The 15,660-nt window shown below is 36.7% G+C and overlaps 1 protein-coding gene across 1 annotated transcript; it reads right to left on the reverse strand.

Annotated features, from left to right (window-relative positions):
- Positions 1–1,442: 1,442 nt before the first annotated feature.
- On the reverse strand, positions 1,443–13,835 carry acadsb (acyl-CoA dehydrogenase short/branched chain). The gene is made up of 11 exons (XM_062054805.1): positions 13,732–13,835; positions 13,327–13,483; positions 13,163–13,263; positions 12,874–13,080; positions 9,106–9,276; positions 8,905–9,030; positions 8,738–8,830; positions 6,724–6,813; positions 6,493–6,630; positions 6,308–6,407; positions 1,443–3,263 (listed from the first exon to the last, which is right to left on the reverse strand). Exons 1-11 carry the CDS (start codon positions 13,762–13,764, stop codon positions 3,187–3,189), a joined length of 1,293 nt encoding a protein of 430 aa, XP_061910789.1. The 5' UTR covers positions 13,765–13,835; the 3' UTR covers positions 1,443–3,186.
- Positions 13,836–15,660: the final 1,825 nt, after the last annotated feature.

Here is a 15,660-nt window from a genome sequence, read left to right on the forward strand (position 1 = left end):
TTGTAAACAAATATTAAATGTATGCATTATTGCAGGAATTATCAAAATGGGGTCCCAGGGACCCCATCAAGTCATAAAAATGGGGTCCCGGAGTAAATTTTTGGGGTCCCACTTTTTTGTAAACAAATGATAAATCTATATCATTATCCTAGGAATTTTTAAAATGGGGTCCCCAAGTCATAAAAATGGGGTCCCGCAGTAAATTTTTGGGGTCCCACTTTTTGGTAAATAAATGATAAATGTATGCATTATCCTAGGAATTTTCAAAATGGGGTCGCATCAAGTCATAAAAATGGGGTCCCACAGTAAATTTCTGGGGTCCCACTTTTTTGTAAATAAATGATAAATGTATGCATTATCCTAAGAATTGTCAAAATGGGGTCAAAGGGACCCCGTCAAGTCATAAAAATGGGGTCCGGCTGTACATTTTTGGGGTCCCACTTTTTTGTAAATAAATAAAAAACGTATGCATTATCCTAGGAATTGTCAAAATGGGGTCAAAGGGACCCCGTCAAGTCATAAAAATGGGGTCCCGCGGTACATTTTTTGGGTCTTACTTTTTTGTAAATAAATGATAAATATATGCATTATCCTAGGAATTGTCAAAATGGTGTCCTCAAGTCATAAAAATGGGGTCCCGCAGAAATTTTTTGGGGTCCCACTTTTTTGTAAACAAATGATAAATGTATATTATTATCCTAGGAATTTTCAAAATGGGGTCCTCAAACCATACAAATGGGGTACCACTTTTGTGTAAACAAATATTAAATGTATGCATTATCCTAGGAATTTTCAAAATGGGGTCGCATCAAGTCATAAAAATGGGGTCCCGCAGTAAATTTTTGGGGTTCCACTTTTTTGTAGATAAATGTATGCATTATCCTAGGAATTTTCAAAATGGGGTCCCAGGGACCCCGTCAAGTCATAAAAATGGGGTCCCACAGTAAATTTTTGGGGTCCCACTTTTTTGTAAACAAATGATAAATGTATGCCTTATCCTAGGAATTTTCAAAATAGGGTCCCAGGGACCCCGTCAAGTCATAAAAATGGGGTCCCGAAGTACATTTTTGGGGTCCCACTTTTTTGTAAATAAATGATATATTATTGCATTATCCTAGTAATTTTCAAAATGAGGTCACAGGGACCCCATCAAGTCATAAAAATGGGGTCCCGAAGTACATTTTTGGGGTCCCACTTTTTTGTAAATAAATGATATATTATTGCATTATCCTAGTAATTTTCAAAATGAGGTCACAGGGACCCCATCAAGTCATAAAAATGGGGTCCCGAAGTACATTTTTGGGGTCCCACTTTTTTGTAAGCATTTTTAAAACCAATGATAAATGTATGCATTATCCTGTTGTATCTCACATTCTATATTGTGTTTTGGAAAAAAGTTGTCATAAACGTTAATTTATTTTAAAAAAAAAAATACAAAAGAAAACAATTTTTTATGCTTAAACATTCTTAAAATATTCAATGACTTTCTTCTTTCCTTCATGGATCTAAACTTTACCGCTGCCGGGTATTTTTTTCTAATATTTTTATTGTAATATTTTCAGAATGTGTTTGTTCTATTTTTGGCCAAAGTAAGACAAAGAAAACAATCTGAACTTGTCTTTATTTTTTATATTTAATGCCATGATTTTAATAGATTTTCCTCCATGTGGCCCCCGAGCTGAAATGAGTTTGACACCCCTAAATCAACATTGGCCGACTTGTGTGTAATTGAATACAACAATATCATGAGTAAGGTTCGGTAATATAAACAATATCCAAATCAGACACATATAACCCATCTCGTTTTACTTTGAAATCTTCATCTTTGTCCGCAGATATGGTCCTAAAATGTACTCTAGTATATGAAATTAAAAGAATGCAAAAGGGAACATATTTACGGTATGAAAAGTAACATAATTATTGGGAATTAGCAGTTATTTTTCATTTTCCAATTAAATAATGTTCATTTACATGCACACAATCTACTCATATGCTAGTGCACAGATGTCAAACTCAAGGCCCAGGGGCCAGATCTGGCACGTCACATCACTTTATTTGGCCCTGGAAAGCCTGGAAATAATATGCGTCATTAAAGTACTTTATATTTTATTGCTAAATGTATTAGTTTTCTCAGTTTTGACATAAAAAAATACATGTACTCGATGCAATCGCATATTTTTTTTAAACATAAATATTATAACGTAACAAAATATATGATCATAAATTCAAATTTTGTTAAACTAGAAATAAATACTTTTTATCTGCTTGACTTATGATTTCAAAGCAAGATATTCACCAAATTGTCAAATTTTATATAGATTTTGCAGCGACTTTATGAATTTTACTGTGGTTTCACAGCATTTTACTGTACATGAAAAAACAGTACCACAGTTTTTTGACCATAAAATACTGGCAACTGAGCTGCCAGTTTTTTACTGTAAAAAAACTGTGGTACTGTTTTGCTAGTCACAATAGTGCACGGTAAAATCTATAGTTGTCGTTCTTACGGTAAAATCCGGCAGCTAAGTTGCCAGAATTTTACTGTTAAAATGCAGTTTCATATTTGCATAAAATGCATGCAACATATGATGTCATAAATGCATTTAAATGTTCACATTTGAATTGGCAGGACTAACACAATATAATTGTTAGGTTATTTAGTAATTACATTGTGTATGTTTGACTAGTTACTACATTTTAACATCAAGTTTCCTGCAGAGGTTGTGTCCTATAGGTGTACCTAATGAAGTGGCCGTTGTAGCGTCTACTCTCCTGCAAAATGTGTCAATTAGGCACGACAAGATGTTTCTATCTGAGGCAGGAGCACCATTGGCCGCTCAACTTTAACTGGTAACAGGGAAAATGCTGCCATCTAGCGACGCAATTCAGGAACTGCTTGGGAAGTATGATAATTGAACAAAGAGGAACTTACCTTTAATGAGGTCGGGCACAGCAAAAGGCACTGAAACATTCTATATTAATTTCCATATTTATATGTAGTTAAACAAATAAAGGCCCTTTATCGGGAAAAACGTGAGTAACAATAATTCCATGTTTTGTACAGTATTATTGCGTCATTTCTAGGAAAGCCATGTAGACTTATTAGATGTGATGGTTAAGAAGAGAGGAGTGTAACACGGCAGAATGGTAGTACTGCAACGTATCAGACAGTCTGGCTCAGTCATTTCAATTGTCAAACTCCTTGTCGATAAATTTGGCCATGGTGGACAGTTGGATGTTTGTCGTGCCCTCGTAGATGGTTCCTGCAGAGGACCACGACACAAAATAGTCACAACTACGACACAGAACATTGCTTAGTTTGTACCAACCCCAAAACCAGTGAAGTCGGCACGTTGTGTAAATGGTAAATAAAAACAGAATATAATGATTTGCAAATCCTTTTCAACTTATATTCAACTGAATAGACTGCAAAGACAAGATATTTACCGTTCAAACTGGAAAACGTTGTTACTTTTTGCAAATATTAGCTCATTTGGAATTTGATGCCTGCAACATGTTTCAAAAAAGATGGCACAAGTAGCAAAAAAGCCGAGCCTGGAAAAGTGTTCTGTGGTCTGACGAGTCCACGTTTCAAATTGTTTTTGGAAACTGTGGACGTCTTGTCCTCCGGAACAAAGAGGAAAAGAACCATCCGGACTGTTATAGGCGCAAAGTTGAAAAGCCAGCATCTGTGATGGTATGGGGGTGTATTAGTGCCCAGGGCATGGGTAACTTACGTACACATCTGTGAAGGCACCATTAATGCTGAAAGGTACATCCACGTTTTGGAGCAACATATGTTGCCATTCAAACAACGTTATCTTGGACACCCCTGCTTATTTCAGCAAGACAATGCCAAGCCACGTGTTACAACAGCATGGCTTCATAGCAAAAAACGGGGGACGGCGTGGCGAAGTTGGGAGAGTGGCCGTGCCAGCAATCTGAGGGTTACTGGGGTTCAATCCCCACCTTCTACCATCCTAGTCACGTCCGTTGTGTCCTTGGGCAAGACACTTCACCCTTGCTCCTGATGGGTCCCGGTTAGCGCCTTGCGTGGCAGCTCCCGCCATCAGTGTGTGAATGTGTGTGTGAATGGGTGAATGTGGAAATACTGTCATAGCGCTTTGGGCTCCTTAAAAAGGGGTAGAAAAGCGCTATACAAGTACTACCATTTACCATTTAAAAGAGTGCGGGTAGTAGACTGGCCTGCCTGTAGTCCAGACCTGTCTCCCATTGAAAATGTGTGGCGCATTATGAAGCCTAAAATACAACAATGGAGACAGACTGTTGAACAACTTAAGCTGTACATCAAGCAAGAATGGGAATGAATTGCACCAGAAAAGCTTCAAAAATTGTTCTCCTCAGTTCCCAAATGTTTACTGAGTGTTGTTAAAAGGAAAGGCCATGTAACACAGTGGTAAAAATGCCCCTGTGCCAACTTTTTAGAAATATGTTGCTGCCATTAAATTCTAAGTTAATTATTATTTGCACAAAAAAATATTAAGTGTCTCAGTTCGAACATTAAATATCTTGTCTTTGCAGTCTATTCAATTGAATATAAGTTGAAAAGGATTTGCAAATCATTGTATTCTGTTTTTATTTAACATTTACACAACGAGCCAACTTCACTGGTTTTGGGTGTTGTACATTTACAGCAGTGGTTTAGTGTGGCAGCAGTCTAATAATACCATTGATGACACTGCATAGGGCACGAGTGTCTAAAGTGTGGTGCAATGGGACATCTTCGGCTGGCAGCACATTTATTTCGGCATATTCTCAAAAATAAAATCAATTAATGATAAATAATGAATTGTTAACTGATTGTATTATTATTTCATTTTACTATTTATTTTCAGATGATTTGTTTTGGTCTTCAGCATATTTTAAAATTACAATTACAGGTAACTAGTCTTTTTTTAAATTGGTCTTCAGCATATTCTAAAAATAGAATTAGTCATTAATAAACTACTTCTGGAGAAATAAAAAAAAATATCCATAGAAAAATACAATTATCATCAACTAATTTTATTTTAATTTTTGAGCCACAACTGATTTATTAAGCATATTTTTAAAGTAAAATTATCTGTAACTAGTCTTTAATGGATTAACAGTTGTATGACTAAAATAATAATAATTTTTAAAAAAAACTATTCAAATAATAAAATAAAGTTCTTATTTTTAAAATAAAAGACATTATTAACTAATTTTGTTTTCTTCTTTGAGCCACAGCTGATTTGTTTTGGTCTTCAGCATATCTTAAGAGTAAAATTACCTGTAATTAGTCTTCAATGCATTAATATTTGTATGACTGAAATAATAATAATAAAAAAATTAACTATTAAAATAACAATAAAATAAAGTTTTTTTTTTTTTTTTTTTAAATACAAGAAATTAATAACCAATTTATTTTCTTCTTTGAGCCACAGCTGATTTGTTTTGGTCTTTAGCATATTTTAAAAGTAAAATGAGTCATTAATTAATCAATATTTGTATGAATAAAATAAAGTAAAATAAAAATAATATTGAACTATTTCTATAAGCATAATATAAAATGTTATTTTTCAAAAACACAATAAATTATCAACCAATTTTATTTTCATTATTGAGCCCGGCTGAATGTATTCATTTGAATGTAGGTCATCAGTGTATTTTTAAATGTAAAAAAAAAAAAAAAAGTCTATTGATTGAAATCATAGTTCAATGAAAATAAATATATTTTTTTATATTCTAAAAATCCAATTGATGAAATCTTTTTTTTAAAGTTTAAAATTTTTGGGCAACAGCTGATTTTTCCTTATGGGTCTTCATCACATTTTAAAAGTATAATCACTCAATTAATTTATATTTCTAGCAATACAGTACAATTAAAAAAACTATAATTTTTTTCTTTTTTGAGTTTCAGCTGAATTTAACTTTTATTGGTCTTCAGCGTATTTCAAATATTACAAAAAACAAGTATTAATCAATATTTCAATGAAAAGAATATAATTGTCTTTTTTTTTTTTTTTTTTAACAAATAAAATGTTAATTGATCATTACTTATTTCATTATTTATTAATTATTAATTTGGTCAATTTAAGCCCACAGCTGATATTTTTTGATTGGTCTCCAGCACATTCTAAAAGTAAAATAAATTTGTCATAAAATGTGTCATTTACATTTCAAAAATAAAGTTTTGTTTTCATGTTTTATTACTGATTAATCAATCATTATTTAATATGGATAAAAGAATATGCTGAGTAAAAAAAAAAGGGCCCATTAGCCACACTTTGGACACCTTTTCCCTAGGTTTCTAGCATGCACTTACCAATTTTACAGTCTCTGTAGTATTTCTCAATGGGGTAGTCTTTGGTGAAGCCCACCCCTCCCATCCACTCGATGCACTTGGACGTGGTCAACGTTGCCACCTGAAAAAGACGAGTTATAACAAAGAAAACGGAGCGTGTGACAATGGCTCAAGCGAGTTCTAAAGAGCGAGAGGTGTGGTCTGACCTCGGCAGTGAAGTATTTGGCCATGCAGGCCTCCTTGATGAAAGGCCTCCCGGCTTCTTTCAGCCGAGCGGCGTTGTACGTCAGCAACCTGGCGGCTTCGATCTGCGTGGCCACGTGGGAGATTTGGTGCTGCATACCCTGTCATGCAAAACAACAACAAAAGTCACCCAACCACCAAAAAAAAAAAAGGCACGTTTGGAATGCGAGGAGGAAGACGCGTGGGAAGTTTACCTGGAAGTCAAAGATCCGCTTCCCGAACTGCATCCTCTGTCTGGTGTAAGGAATCGTGTGGTCGAAGCAGCCTTGTGCCACACCCAACATCTGTAACGCAGTTTGTCGCTTTATAATACCCACAGTGTCTTTTTTAAAGATGTTCTAAATAGGAGATGTGTCACTAAAGTCTGTTTATCGGCACCAAACATGAGAAAACTATCTTTCTCCCTTGTTTGAGAGAAGAGGCACGTAAACCCTCACTTTTGAAGTTTCATGAAGGAAAACTCTCATTTCTCATGGGCAAGATAGCACCTCTGGCCCACCCATAGCTATAAACATTTTTTTAGCCTTTTTAAAGAACATATGTGCATCATTGCCAATAAAATGAATAATTATGTCATAAATATGATGATATCATATTGACCACCGACACATACAGTATATAGTGGCAATCTGAAACCCTGATAACGTTATCGCAGGAGGCTGCAATATAGAATAGAATACAATAGAAAGTACTTTATTGATCCCTGGGGGAAATTCAGTACCACAGTTCGCTCACAATAGACAATAAACACTTAGGTATTTTTTACATGTGAATAATATAAATACAGTCTATTATACCAGTGGTCCCCAACCACCGGGCCGCGGACCGATTGGTACCGGGCCGCACAAGAAATGTATAAAAAAAAAAAAATAAAATAAAAAAAAATGTTTTTTTTTTTTTTTTAATGAAATCAACATAAAAAACAATATATACTTTATATATCAATATAGATCAATACAGTCTGCGGGGATACAGTCCGTAAGCACACATGATTGTATTTATGTAAAAAAAATAAAAATAAAATAAATAAAAAAATTAAATACACCCCCCCCCCCCCCCCCCCATCCTGTTGACCGAGCCGCCAGTTTTTGACTGTAAAATCTCCGGTTGTCGTTTTGAACGGTGTATTACTGTAAATGAATAAATTTGTTTTTACGGTAGAAAAAATGGCAGCTAAATTGCCAGAATAAAAAAAGAACTTGTACTGTTTTTCCATTAAAAATAAAATGTTGTAAAAACCAATATAAATTTAACAAAAAAAATTCTGGCAACGGAGCTGCCAGCTTTTTCCGGAAACCCCCTCCTAAAAAACAATGGTACTGTTTTTCCATTTACCGTAAAATGTTGTAAAAAAAACAACAACCAAAAAACACTATTTTACAGTGAAATTTTGTAAATGTAAAGTTTTAACTGTAAAATCGACAGTTTTCTTTAAAAAAAAATAAAATAAAATATATAATATATATAATATATATACACTACCGTTCAAAAGTTTGGGGTCACCCAAACAATTTTGTGGAATAGCCTTCATTTCTAAGAACAAGAATAGACTGTCGAGTTTCAGATGAAAGTTCTCTTTTTCTGGCCATTTTGAGCGTTTAATTGACCCCACAAATGTGATGCTCCAGAAACTCAATCTGCTCAAAGGAAGGTCAGTTTTGTAGCTTCTGTAACGAGCTAAACTGTTTTCAGATGTGTGAACATGATTGCACAAGGGTTTTCTAATCATCAATTAGCCTTCTGAGCCAATGTGCAAACACATTGTACCATTAGAACACTGGACTGAAAGTTGCTGGAAATGGGCCTCTATACACTTATGTAGATATTGCACCAAAAACCAGACATTTGCAGCTAGAAAAGTCATTTACCACATTAGCAATGTATAGAGTGTATTTCTTTAAAGTTAAGACTAGTTTAAAGTTATCTTCATTGAAAAGTACAGTGCTTTTCCTTCAAAAATAATAATGTATATATATATATATATATATATATATATATATATATATATATATATATATATATATATATATATATATATATACATTATTCTCTGTTATAACCTTTGATGGCAGCCATAACTGCGATGAAAACCAGTTTGACATCCCTGCAATAGACCATTATGGCACATTTGAGACTTATTTAAAAGTAAAAAAAAAACCAAGATAAAATATGGTACACACTCGTATCTTTCTTAATTATGCTTCATACCTGAGCTGCAATTCCAATCCTGCCTTCGTTCAGCATTCCGATGGCGTACTTGTAGCCGTGACCGACTTGGCCCAAAATGTTCTTCTCCGGCACCTGCAGTCCAGCAGAGTGCGCACTTCAGTACGAGTCCCACGATTAGTGCGTTTAATGATGGCGTCGGGTCGCACCTTGACGTTGTCAAAGTTGAGCGGACAGGTGGAGGAGGCGCGCAGTCCCAGCTTGTTCTCCTTCTTGCCGACCTCCAGGCCCTCCGCCTCCTTGTCCACCAGGAAGCAGGTGATGCCTCTGTAGCCCTGTCGATGCCAAGAGACTGGGATTGTGTTACGACGCTCGAACGCCACATCGCCGACGCGGGGGGCGTGACTCACAGCTGCGGGGTCCACATTAGCCATCACCAGGAATACTCCGGCGTGCTCCGCGTTGCTGATCCACATCTTGGACCCGTTGATGACGTAATAGTCCTTGTGTTTTTCCGCACGCGTCTTCAGGGCGAAGGCGTCGCTGCCCGACTCGGCCTCAGACAGGCAAAAGCTGCCAATCTGTGAGCGATAGAAAGTTAGCACTGCGGCATAAAAAGAGACCAAATATCGACCGATTATCGTTGCCGATATTGAGTACCGTATTTTCCAGGACCCCTGGCCGAGTCCCCCGGCCGAGTCATACCAAAGACTATAAAAATGGGACCCATTACCTCCCTGCTTGGCACTCAGCATCAAGTGTTGGAACTGGGTGTTAAATCACCAAAAATTATTCCCGGGCGTGGCCCCCGCTGCTGCCCACTGCTCCCCCTCACCTCCCAGGGGGTGATCAAGGGTGATGGGTCAAATGCAGAGAATAATTTCGCCACACCTAGTGTGTGTGTGACAATCATTGGTACTTTAACATATCTCTTGTGTGTGACTGCCATCATATTGAAGTCTACACATATCTCCTATGTGTGACTGCCATCATATTGCAGCCTACACGTATCTCTTGTGTGTGACTGCCATCATATTGCAGTCTACACGTATCTCTTATGTTTGACTGCTATCTACTGGTCACACTTATCATTTCACCATGCACCAAAGAAAATAGCTTTGAGGTTGGTAAGCAAAACCAGAATTATTCCGTACATTAGGCGCAGCGGATTATAAGGTAAACAGTCGAGTTTAAAGTAAAAAAGTTGGATTATAAGTGCGCCTTATAGTTAGGAAAATACGGTACTAATAATCGGTATCGGCCCTGAAAAAACTACATTGGTCGATCTCTAGAACAATGTTTTTCAACCGTGAGATACAGTCTGGTGTGCCGTGGGAGATTTTCCAATTTCACATATTTGGGTTAAAAATATTTTTTGCAAACCAGTATTTATAGTCTGCAAATTATGTGTTGTTGTTGAGTGTCGGTGCTGTCTAGAGTTCGGCAGAGTAACCGTGTAATACTCTTCCATGTCAGTAGGTGGCAGCCGGTAGCTAATTGCTTTTAGATGTCGGATACAGCGGGAGGCAGGGTGCAGGTAAAAAGGTGTCTAATGCTTAAACCGAAAATAAAGAAAAGGTGAGTGCCCCTAAGAAAAGGCATTGATGCTTAGGGAAGGCTATTGACGGAAGTGGATAATTACATATATTCATATTTAAGTGTTACTTCTTTAGTTTCGTGGTCGTATTACAAAATAGCTAGTATTCTTCCTTTTTTCTCTCTCATAGTAATGTGTGTCGGCCTTCTAGCAGTGGAATGCAGAGAGTAGAGATAACTCAGGAAGTAGTTTAAACAATGAAGGTGGGAGCGAGGGACAGAGGGAAGAACACAGGACTTCCGGGGTTTTGGGAGATTGATCTAGACTGGGCGAGGGAACACTTCTGTACTGGATTTGGTTTCACAATTGTCTTCAAAGCTTTGAGAATAAACCACAAAATACCAACTACTGCCTGGTGATGAATTAAACTTCAGCTTATGTGCCATTTAAGAATTGTCGCGTTGACCAGCTCTTCCTCCCAGGGATTTTAAGCTGCTGGTCACTCCCAAATTCTTAAATGGCACATTAGCTGAAGTTTAATTCATCACCAGGCAGTAGTTGGTATTTTATGGTTTATTCTCAAAGCTTTGAAGACAAACCTGAGACCAAATCCAGTACAGAAGCGTTCCCTCGCCCAGTCTAAATCGATCTCCCAAAACCCCGGAAGTCCTGTGTTCTTCCCTCTGTCCCTCGCTCCCACCCTCATTGTTTAGACTACTTCCTGAGTTATCTCTACTCTCTGCATTCCACTGCTAGACATTACTATGAGAGAGAAAGAAGGAAGAATACTAGCTATTTTGTAATACGACCACGAAACTAAAGAAGTAACACTTAAATATGAATATATGTAATTATCCACTTCCGTCACTATGCAGAACAAAACTAAAACTGAACTGGCTACAAAGTCAACAAAAACAGAATGCTGGACGACAGCAAAGACTTACTGTGGAGCAAAGACGGCGTCCACAAAGTACATCCGAACATGACATGGCAATCAACAATGTCCCCACAAAGAAGGATAAAAACAACTGAAATATTCTTGATTGCTAAAACAAAGTAGATGCGGGAAATAGCGCTCAAAGGAGGACATGAAACTGCTACAGGATAATACCAAAAAAAGAGAGAAAAAGCCACCAAAATAGGAGCGCAAGACAAGAACTAAAACACTACACACAAAAAAACAGCAAAAAAGTCCAAATAAGTCAGGGTGTGATGTGACAGGTGGTGACAGTACACCTATGTTGAGACAAGAGCTATATTGATGCATGCTTGGTTATGCTTTAAAGCAGACCTGGGCATTCTGCGGCCCACGGGCCGCATCCGGCCCTTTGTGCGTCCCTGTCCGGCCCGCGTGAGGCCAATTATAAATTACAAAATAAATTTTAAAAAGTATCTATGTCGAGTGTGCAATACAACGGTGCTGCTTTTGTTTTGAAAATCGTTATTTGTATTACTTCCGTGTGGACGTATGCGTGTGCGTGATTGTGAGTGAATGTGAACACAAATTACAAAATAAAGTTGAAAAAACATCTATGTCGTGCGCGCAATACAACTGTGCTGCTTTTATTTTGAAAAGTATTATTTATGGGCTTGTGTCCGTGTGTAACCTGCGAGTGAAGGTGCACATGCAGCGACAAGTGATGCACGGTTTACACCCGAGACGCTAAAAAGAGAAAAGTTGATGAAGAATGCCGTGTTTTCCACAAGACATGGACTGCCAAGCAACGTTCCCTCTAAGGTGCGCGCCTGCGCAATTGCGCACTGCTCAAGCGTCCGCTGCGCGCAGCAAATATATGCCGCGCACCAAATCAAATCCCATCTGAATTCTAAACAAAATAAACATATTTATTCTATGTAATTTTGCAATGCAACTCTAAGTGACAGTGACAACAAGCGGCCCTAACGGTGTTCGTCAACACCGTTCAATTATTGTAACGTCTGTCGAGATGCTTCGAGGACAGGAATTATATCGATCACTTTATTGAGCAAAACTGTTTATATTCGGACATAACCACACCAAAAACATGAGTAAAACAATTCTATCTTGAAAAACTAGTCATTTTCTGCCGTACAAACCAGGCCAAAACCAACTTGTCATCTGTCACCAACACGCATAGCACTAAACCACTGGTGCGTTTATGGCCACACAAAAAGTCGGACAACTCAAACACCACACAAAGTTACACTATGACTCCTCAGTCATACGTGTGCTTATTTTACTGTCATTTATTATTAATGTTAATTTATTTATATTAGTCATGGAATGCTGTTACACACACTATGTTGAAGTATTACTATTATTATTAATTATTATTATTATTATTATATTATTATTTATCTAACGGTATATATTAAAAATAATATTGAGCAAAATTTAATTGAAATATTGTCGATGTGGCCCTCCAGCAGTGCTCGGGTTGCTCATGCGGCCCCCGGTAAAAATTAATTGCCCACCCCTGCTTTAAAGTCACATCCAACAATTGCGACAACGACTTTTTACTGTCAACTGAGTTTTGTTTTTTAATGATTTCTGCTGGTGGTGTGCCTCCGCATTTTTTCAACGCGAAAAATGTGCCTCGGCTTCAAAAAGGGTTGGAAAACACCGCTCTAGAAGAGACGTGAACTTTCCTCCGCGTCTCACCATGTCGGTCGACAGTCTGCTGAGGTACTTCTCCTTCTGAGCCGGGGTGCCCAGCTGCGCCAACAGCGTGTTGATCAGCGTGTTCTGGATGTCGCACAGCACGGCCACGGAGGCGTCCACTTTGGCCAGCTCCTCGATGACCAAAATGGAGGAGAAGAACGTGGAGCCGGTGCCGCCGTAGTCCGCCTCGATCTCGATGCCCATTAGCTGTTACAACAACAACAACAACAAACACATTAACAAAACCATGCATATGTAGTCGCATGTTATTGTTCATGGAGGTTCTTACGCCCTGTTCAAAGAGAGACTTGATCACTTCTCCATCCATCATAGATTGCTCATCCATCTTGGCCACAAAGGGAGCGATACGCTCCTGTGCGTACTTTCTAACTGTCAAACACACAAATGTTAATTAACATCGTGTGCCATTCTGCTGCACGTCCATCATCTCACCTGCTTCCCTCATCATGCTCTCTTCCTCGGAGTAGGACTGCAGAGGAGGGAAGGAACCCACCCCGGCAGCCTGCACAGGATGCAGGGCAGACTTGGTGGATGTGCTCCTCCACGCACCCTGGCAGGGACCCCATGAGCGAGCGATCTGCCTGCAAGACTAAATCAAAACTGCATCAAAACCACAAGATTATAACAATGAGTGCAACAATGGTGAAGAAGTCTTAGTTAGCCGTCATGCTAATCACGCTAGCTTGACCCACAACTATTAGCTCGAGTCAGCAGCGTGCTACTATCGACACCCTTATGGAACTATTGGAAGTCAGTACTAAAGAGAAGCGAAATACGTTACAAAACAGACCAACTTTTACATATTATGATGTGTTAAGAGTCGCTCTCTGGCTTTACCTTTGACAGAGTCCTCGTCAACTCGGCAGCCATGATTTGTTACGTAAATGTTTACATGCCTACGTAACACGCAGTGCTGCGTTTAAATGTCACGCACGCGAAAGGAAACCCCACGACTGGTGAACTTGAGTAAACCGGTTGACGTGGTGGGTTTAATGTGAAGATTTTGAGATACAATAAATACAATTAAAAACAATTTTAGTTGTTTTTTATGGAATGTTTTTACCTGGTATTCCGTTGATCACTTTTTTATGAACAGAGTGATGTAAATATCCTACGACTTACGAAGGCAACGCGACCGGAAACTATGGTGTGTGCTACACGGGAAATTGTGGTATCAGCCCGATACCAAGTGGTTAACATTTTGAACTTCAAAGATGTTAAACATTTTACACAGTAAACATTTTAAAAATGCTACTAATTTTTAACATTAAAAACATTTTAAATACCATAAAACATTTTAAAACTATTCAAACAATTTAGACTTAGACCGACTTGGACAAACTTTAATGATCCACAATGGAAATTGTTCTAATTTTTATATTATCTTATTACCTATTTTTATATTATATTTTATAATATTTATATTATATATTTTTTAAACATTGAAAACATTGTATAACACTTTTTGCTTTGTTCTATTTTCCACTACACTATTACTTATTAGCCTTCCACATACAAATATTAGTTATTTACGTACTGTTTATATTTTTTTGTAAATCATTAATATATTTTTTACATTAAAAAAGAGTGCACAGCCTACCAAGTCTAATGCCATGTGTGTTAAACATACTTGACCAATAAAGCTAATCCTGAAAATATTTGAAATATATTTAATCCTTAAAATGTTGTACATTTTTAAATTTTTTGAAAGTGTTTCTTTAATGTTAAGAACAAACATACTTTTTACTTGACATTTAATATAATTATGAACATTGTAATGTTTACTTTTAATTTCTCTATCGAGGTTAAAAAAAACCCAAATAAATATACATTGTTTTAATCATCAAATGTCTTTATTACAAGTTAAATAATATGACACAATTCAAGGTGTAAGGTTTATTCAGTTATATGGCACAATTTTAAAACAGCCCCAAGGGCTGTACAGATTAAAAACAGAAAGGTAAGAACAAAGTAATAAAAATCACAGAACATTCTATATACAAACCAACCAGTAAAAATGGTTTGGTTTTTCTACAAATAAACAACAAAAAGCACTATATATAAAATATAGTAAGGAATATGCATTAAAATAGCAAATAAAATAAAAAAAATACATAAAAATGCCTACAAGTACACAACAATATAACAAAGTAACACAATGATGCATTTATTCCTTTTTGTACGAACAAAATAAAGTAAAAAATGAAAGCAAAAAAAACAATAATTCTATGTATAAACCAACCAGTAAAAATGGTAAAAACTAAATAAGCACTACACATAAACAACAAAAAAGCACTATATATAAAATATAGCAAGGAATATGCATTCAAATAGCAAATAAATAATACAAATCACAATAAGAGAACATTCTATATACAAACTAATCAATAAAAATGGTGAAAACTAAATGAACACTACACATAACAAAACAACGAGCACTATATATAAAATATAGTAAGGAATATGCATTCAAATAGCAAATAAATAATAAAAATCACAATAAGAGAACATTCTATATACAAACCAATTAATACAAATTGTAAAAACTAAATAAGCATTACCAATAAACACCAAAAAGCACTATATATAAAATATAGTAAGGAATATGAATTAAAACAGCAAACAAATAATAAACACAATAAGAGGTGTACCCCGCCTTCCGCCCGAATGCAGCTGAGATAGGCTCCAGCACCCCCCGCGACCCCAAAAGGGACAAACGGTAGAAAATGGATGGATGGATGGATAAGAACAGAACATTCTATAAAC

The sequence above is a fragment of the Entelurus aequoreus genome, linkage group LG08, assembly GCF_033978785.1.
Source record: "Entelurus aequoreus isolate RoL-2023_Sb linkage group LG08, RoL_Eaeq_v1.1, whole genome shotgun sequence".
NCBI classification, from domain to species: Eukaryota; Metazoa; Chordata; class Actinopteri; order Syngnathiformes; family Syngnathidae; genus Entelurus; species Entelurus aequoreus.

Excerpts from the sequence above, each read along its gene's own strand:
- acadsb (XM_062054805.1), bottom strand. The coding sequence starts at position 13,764 with ATGGCTGCCGAGTTGACGAGGACTCTGTCAAAG. Across the intron at positions 9,277-12,873 it reads GCAGACTGTCGACCGACATG|ATTGGCAGCTTTTGCCTGTC; the intron begins GTGAGACGCGGA and ends TATCGCTCACAG. Across the intron at positions 6,631-6,723 it reads AGCGGATCTTTGACTTCCAG|GGTATGCAGCACCAAATCTC; the intron begins GTAAACTTCCCA and ends TTTGCATGACAG.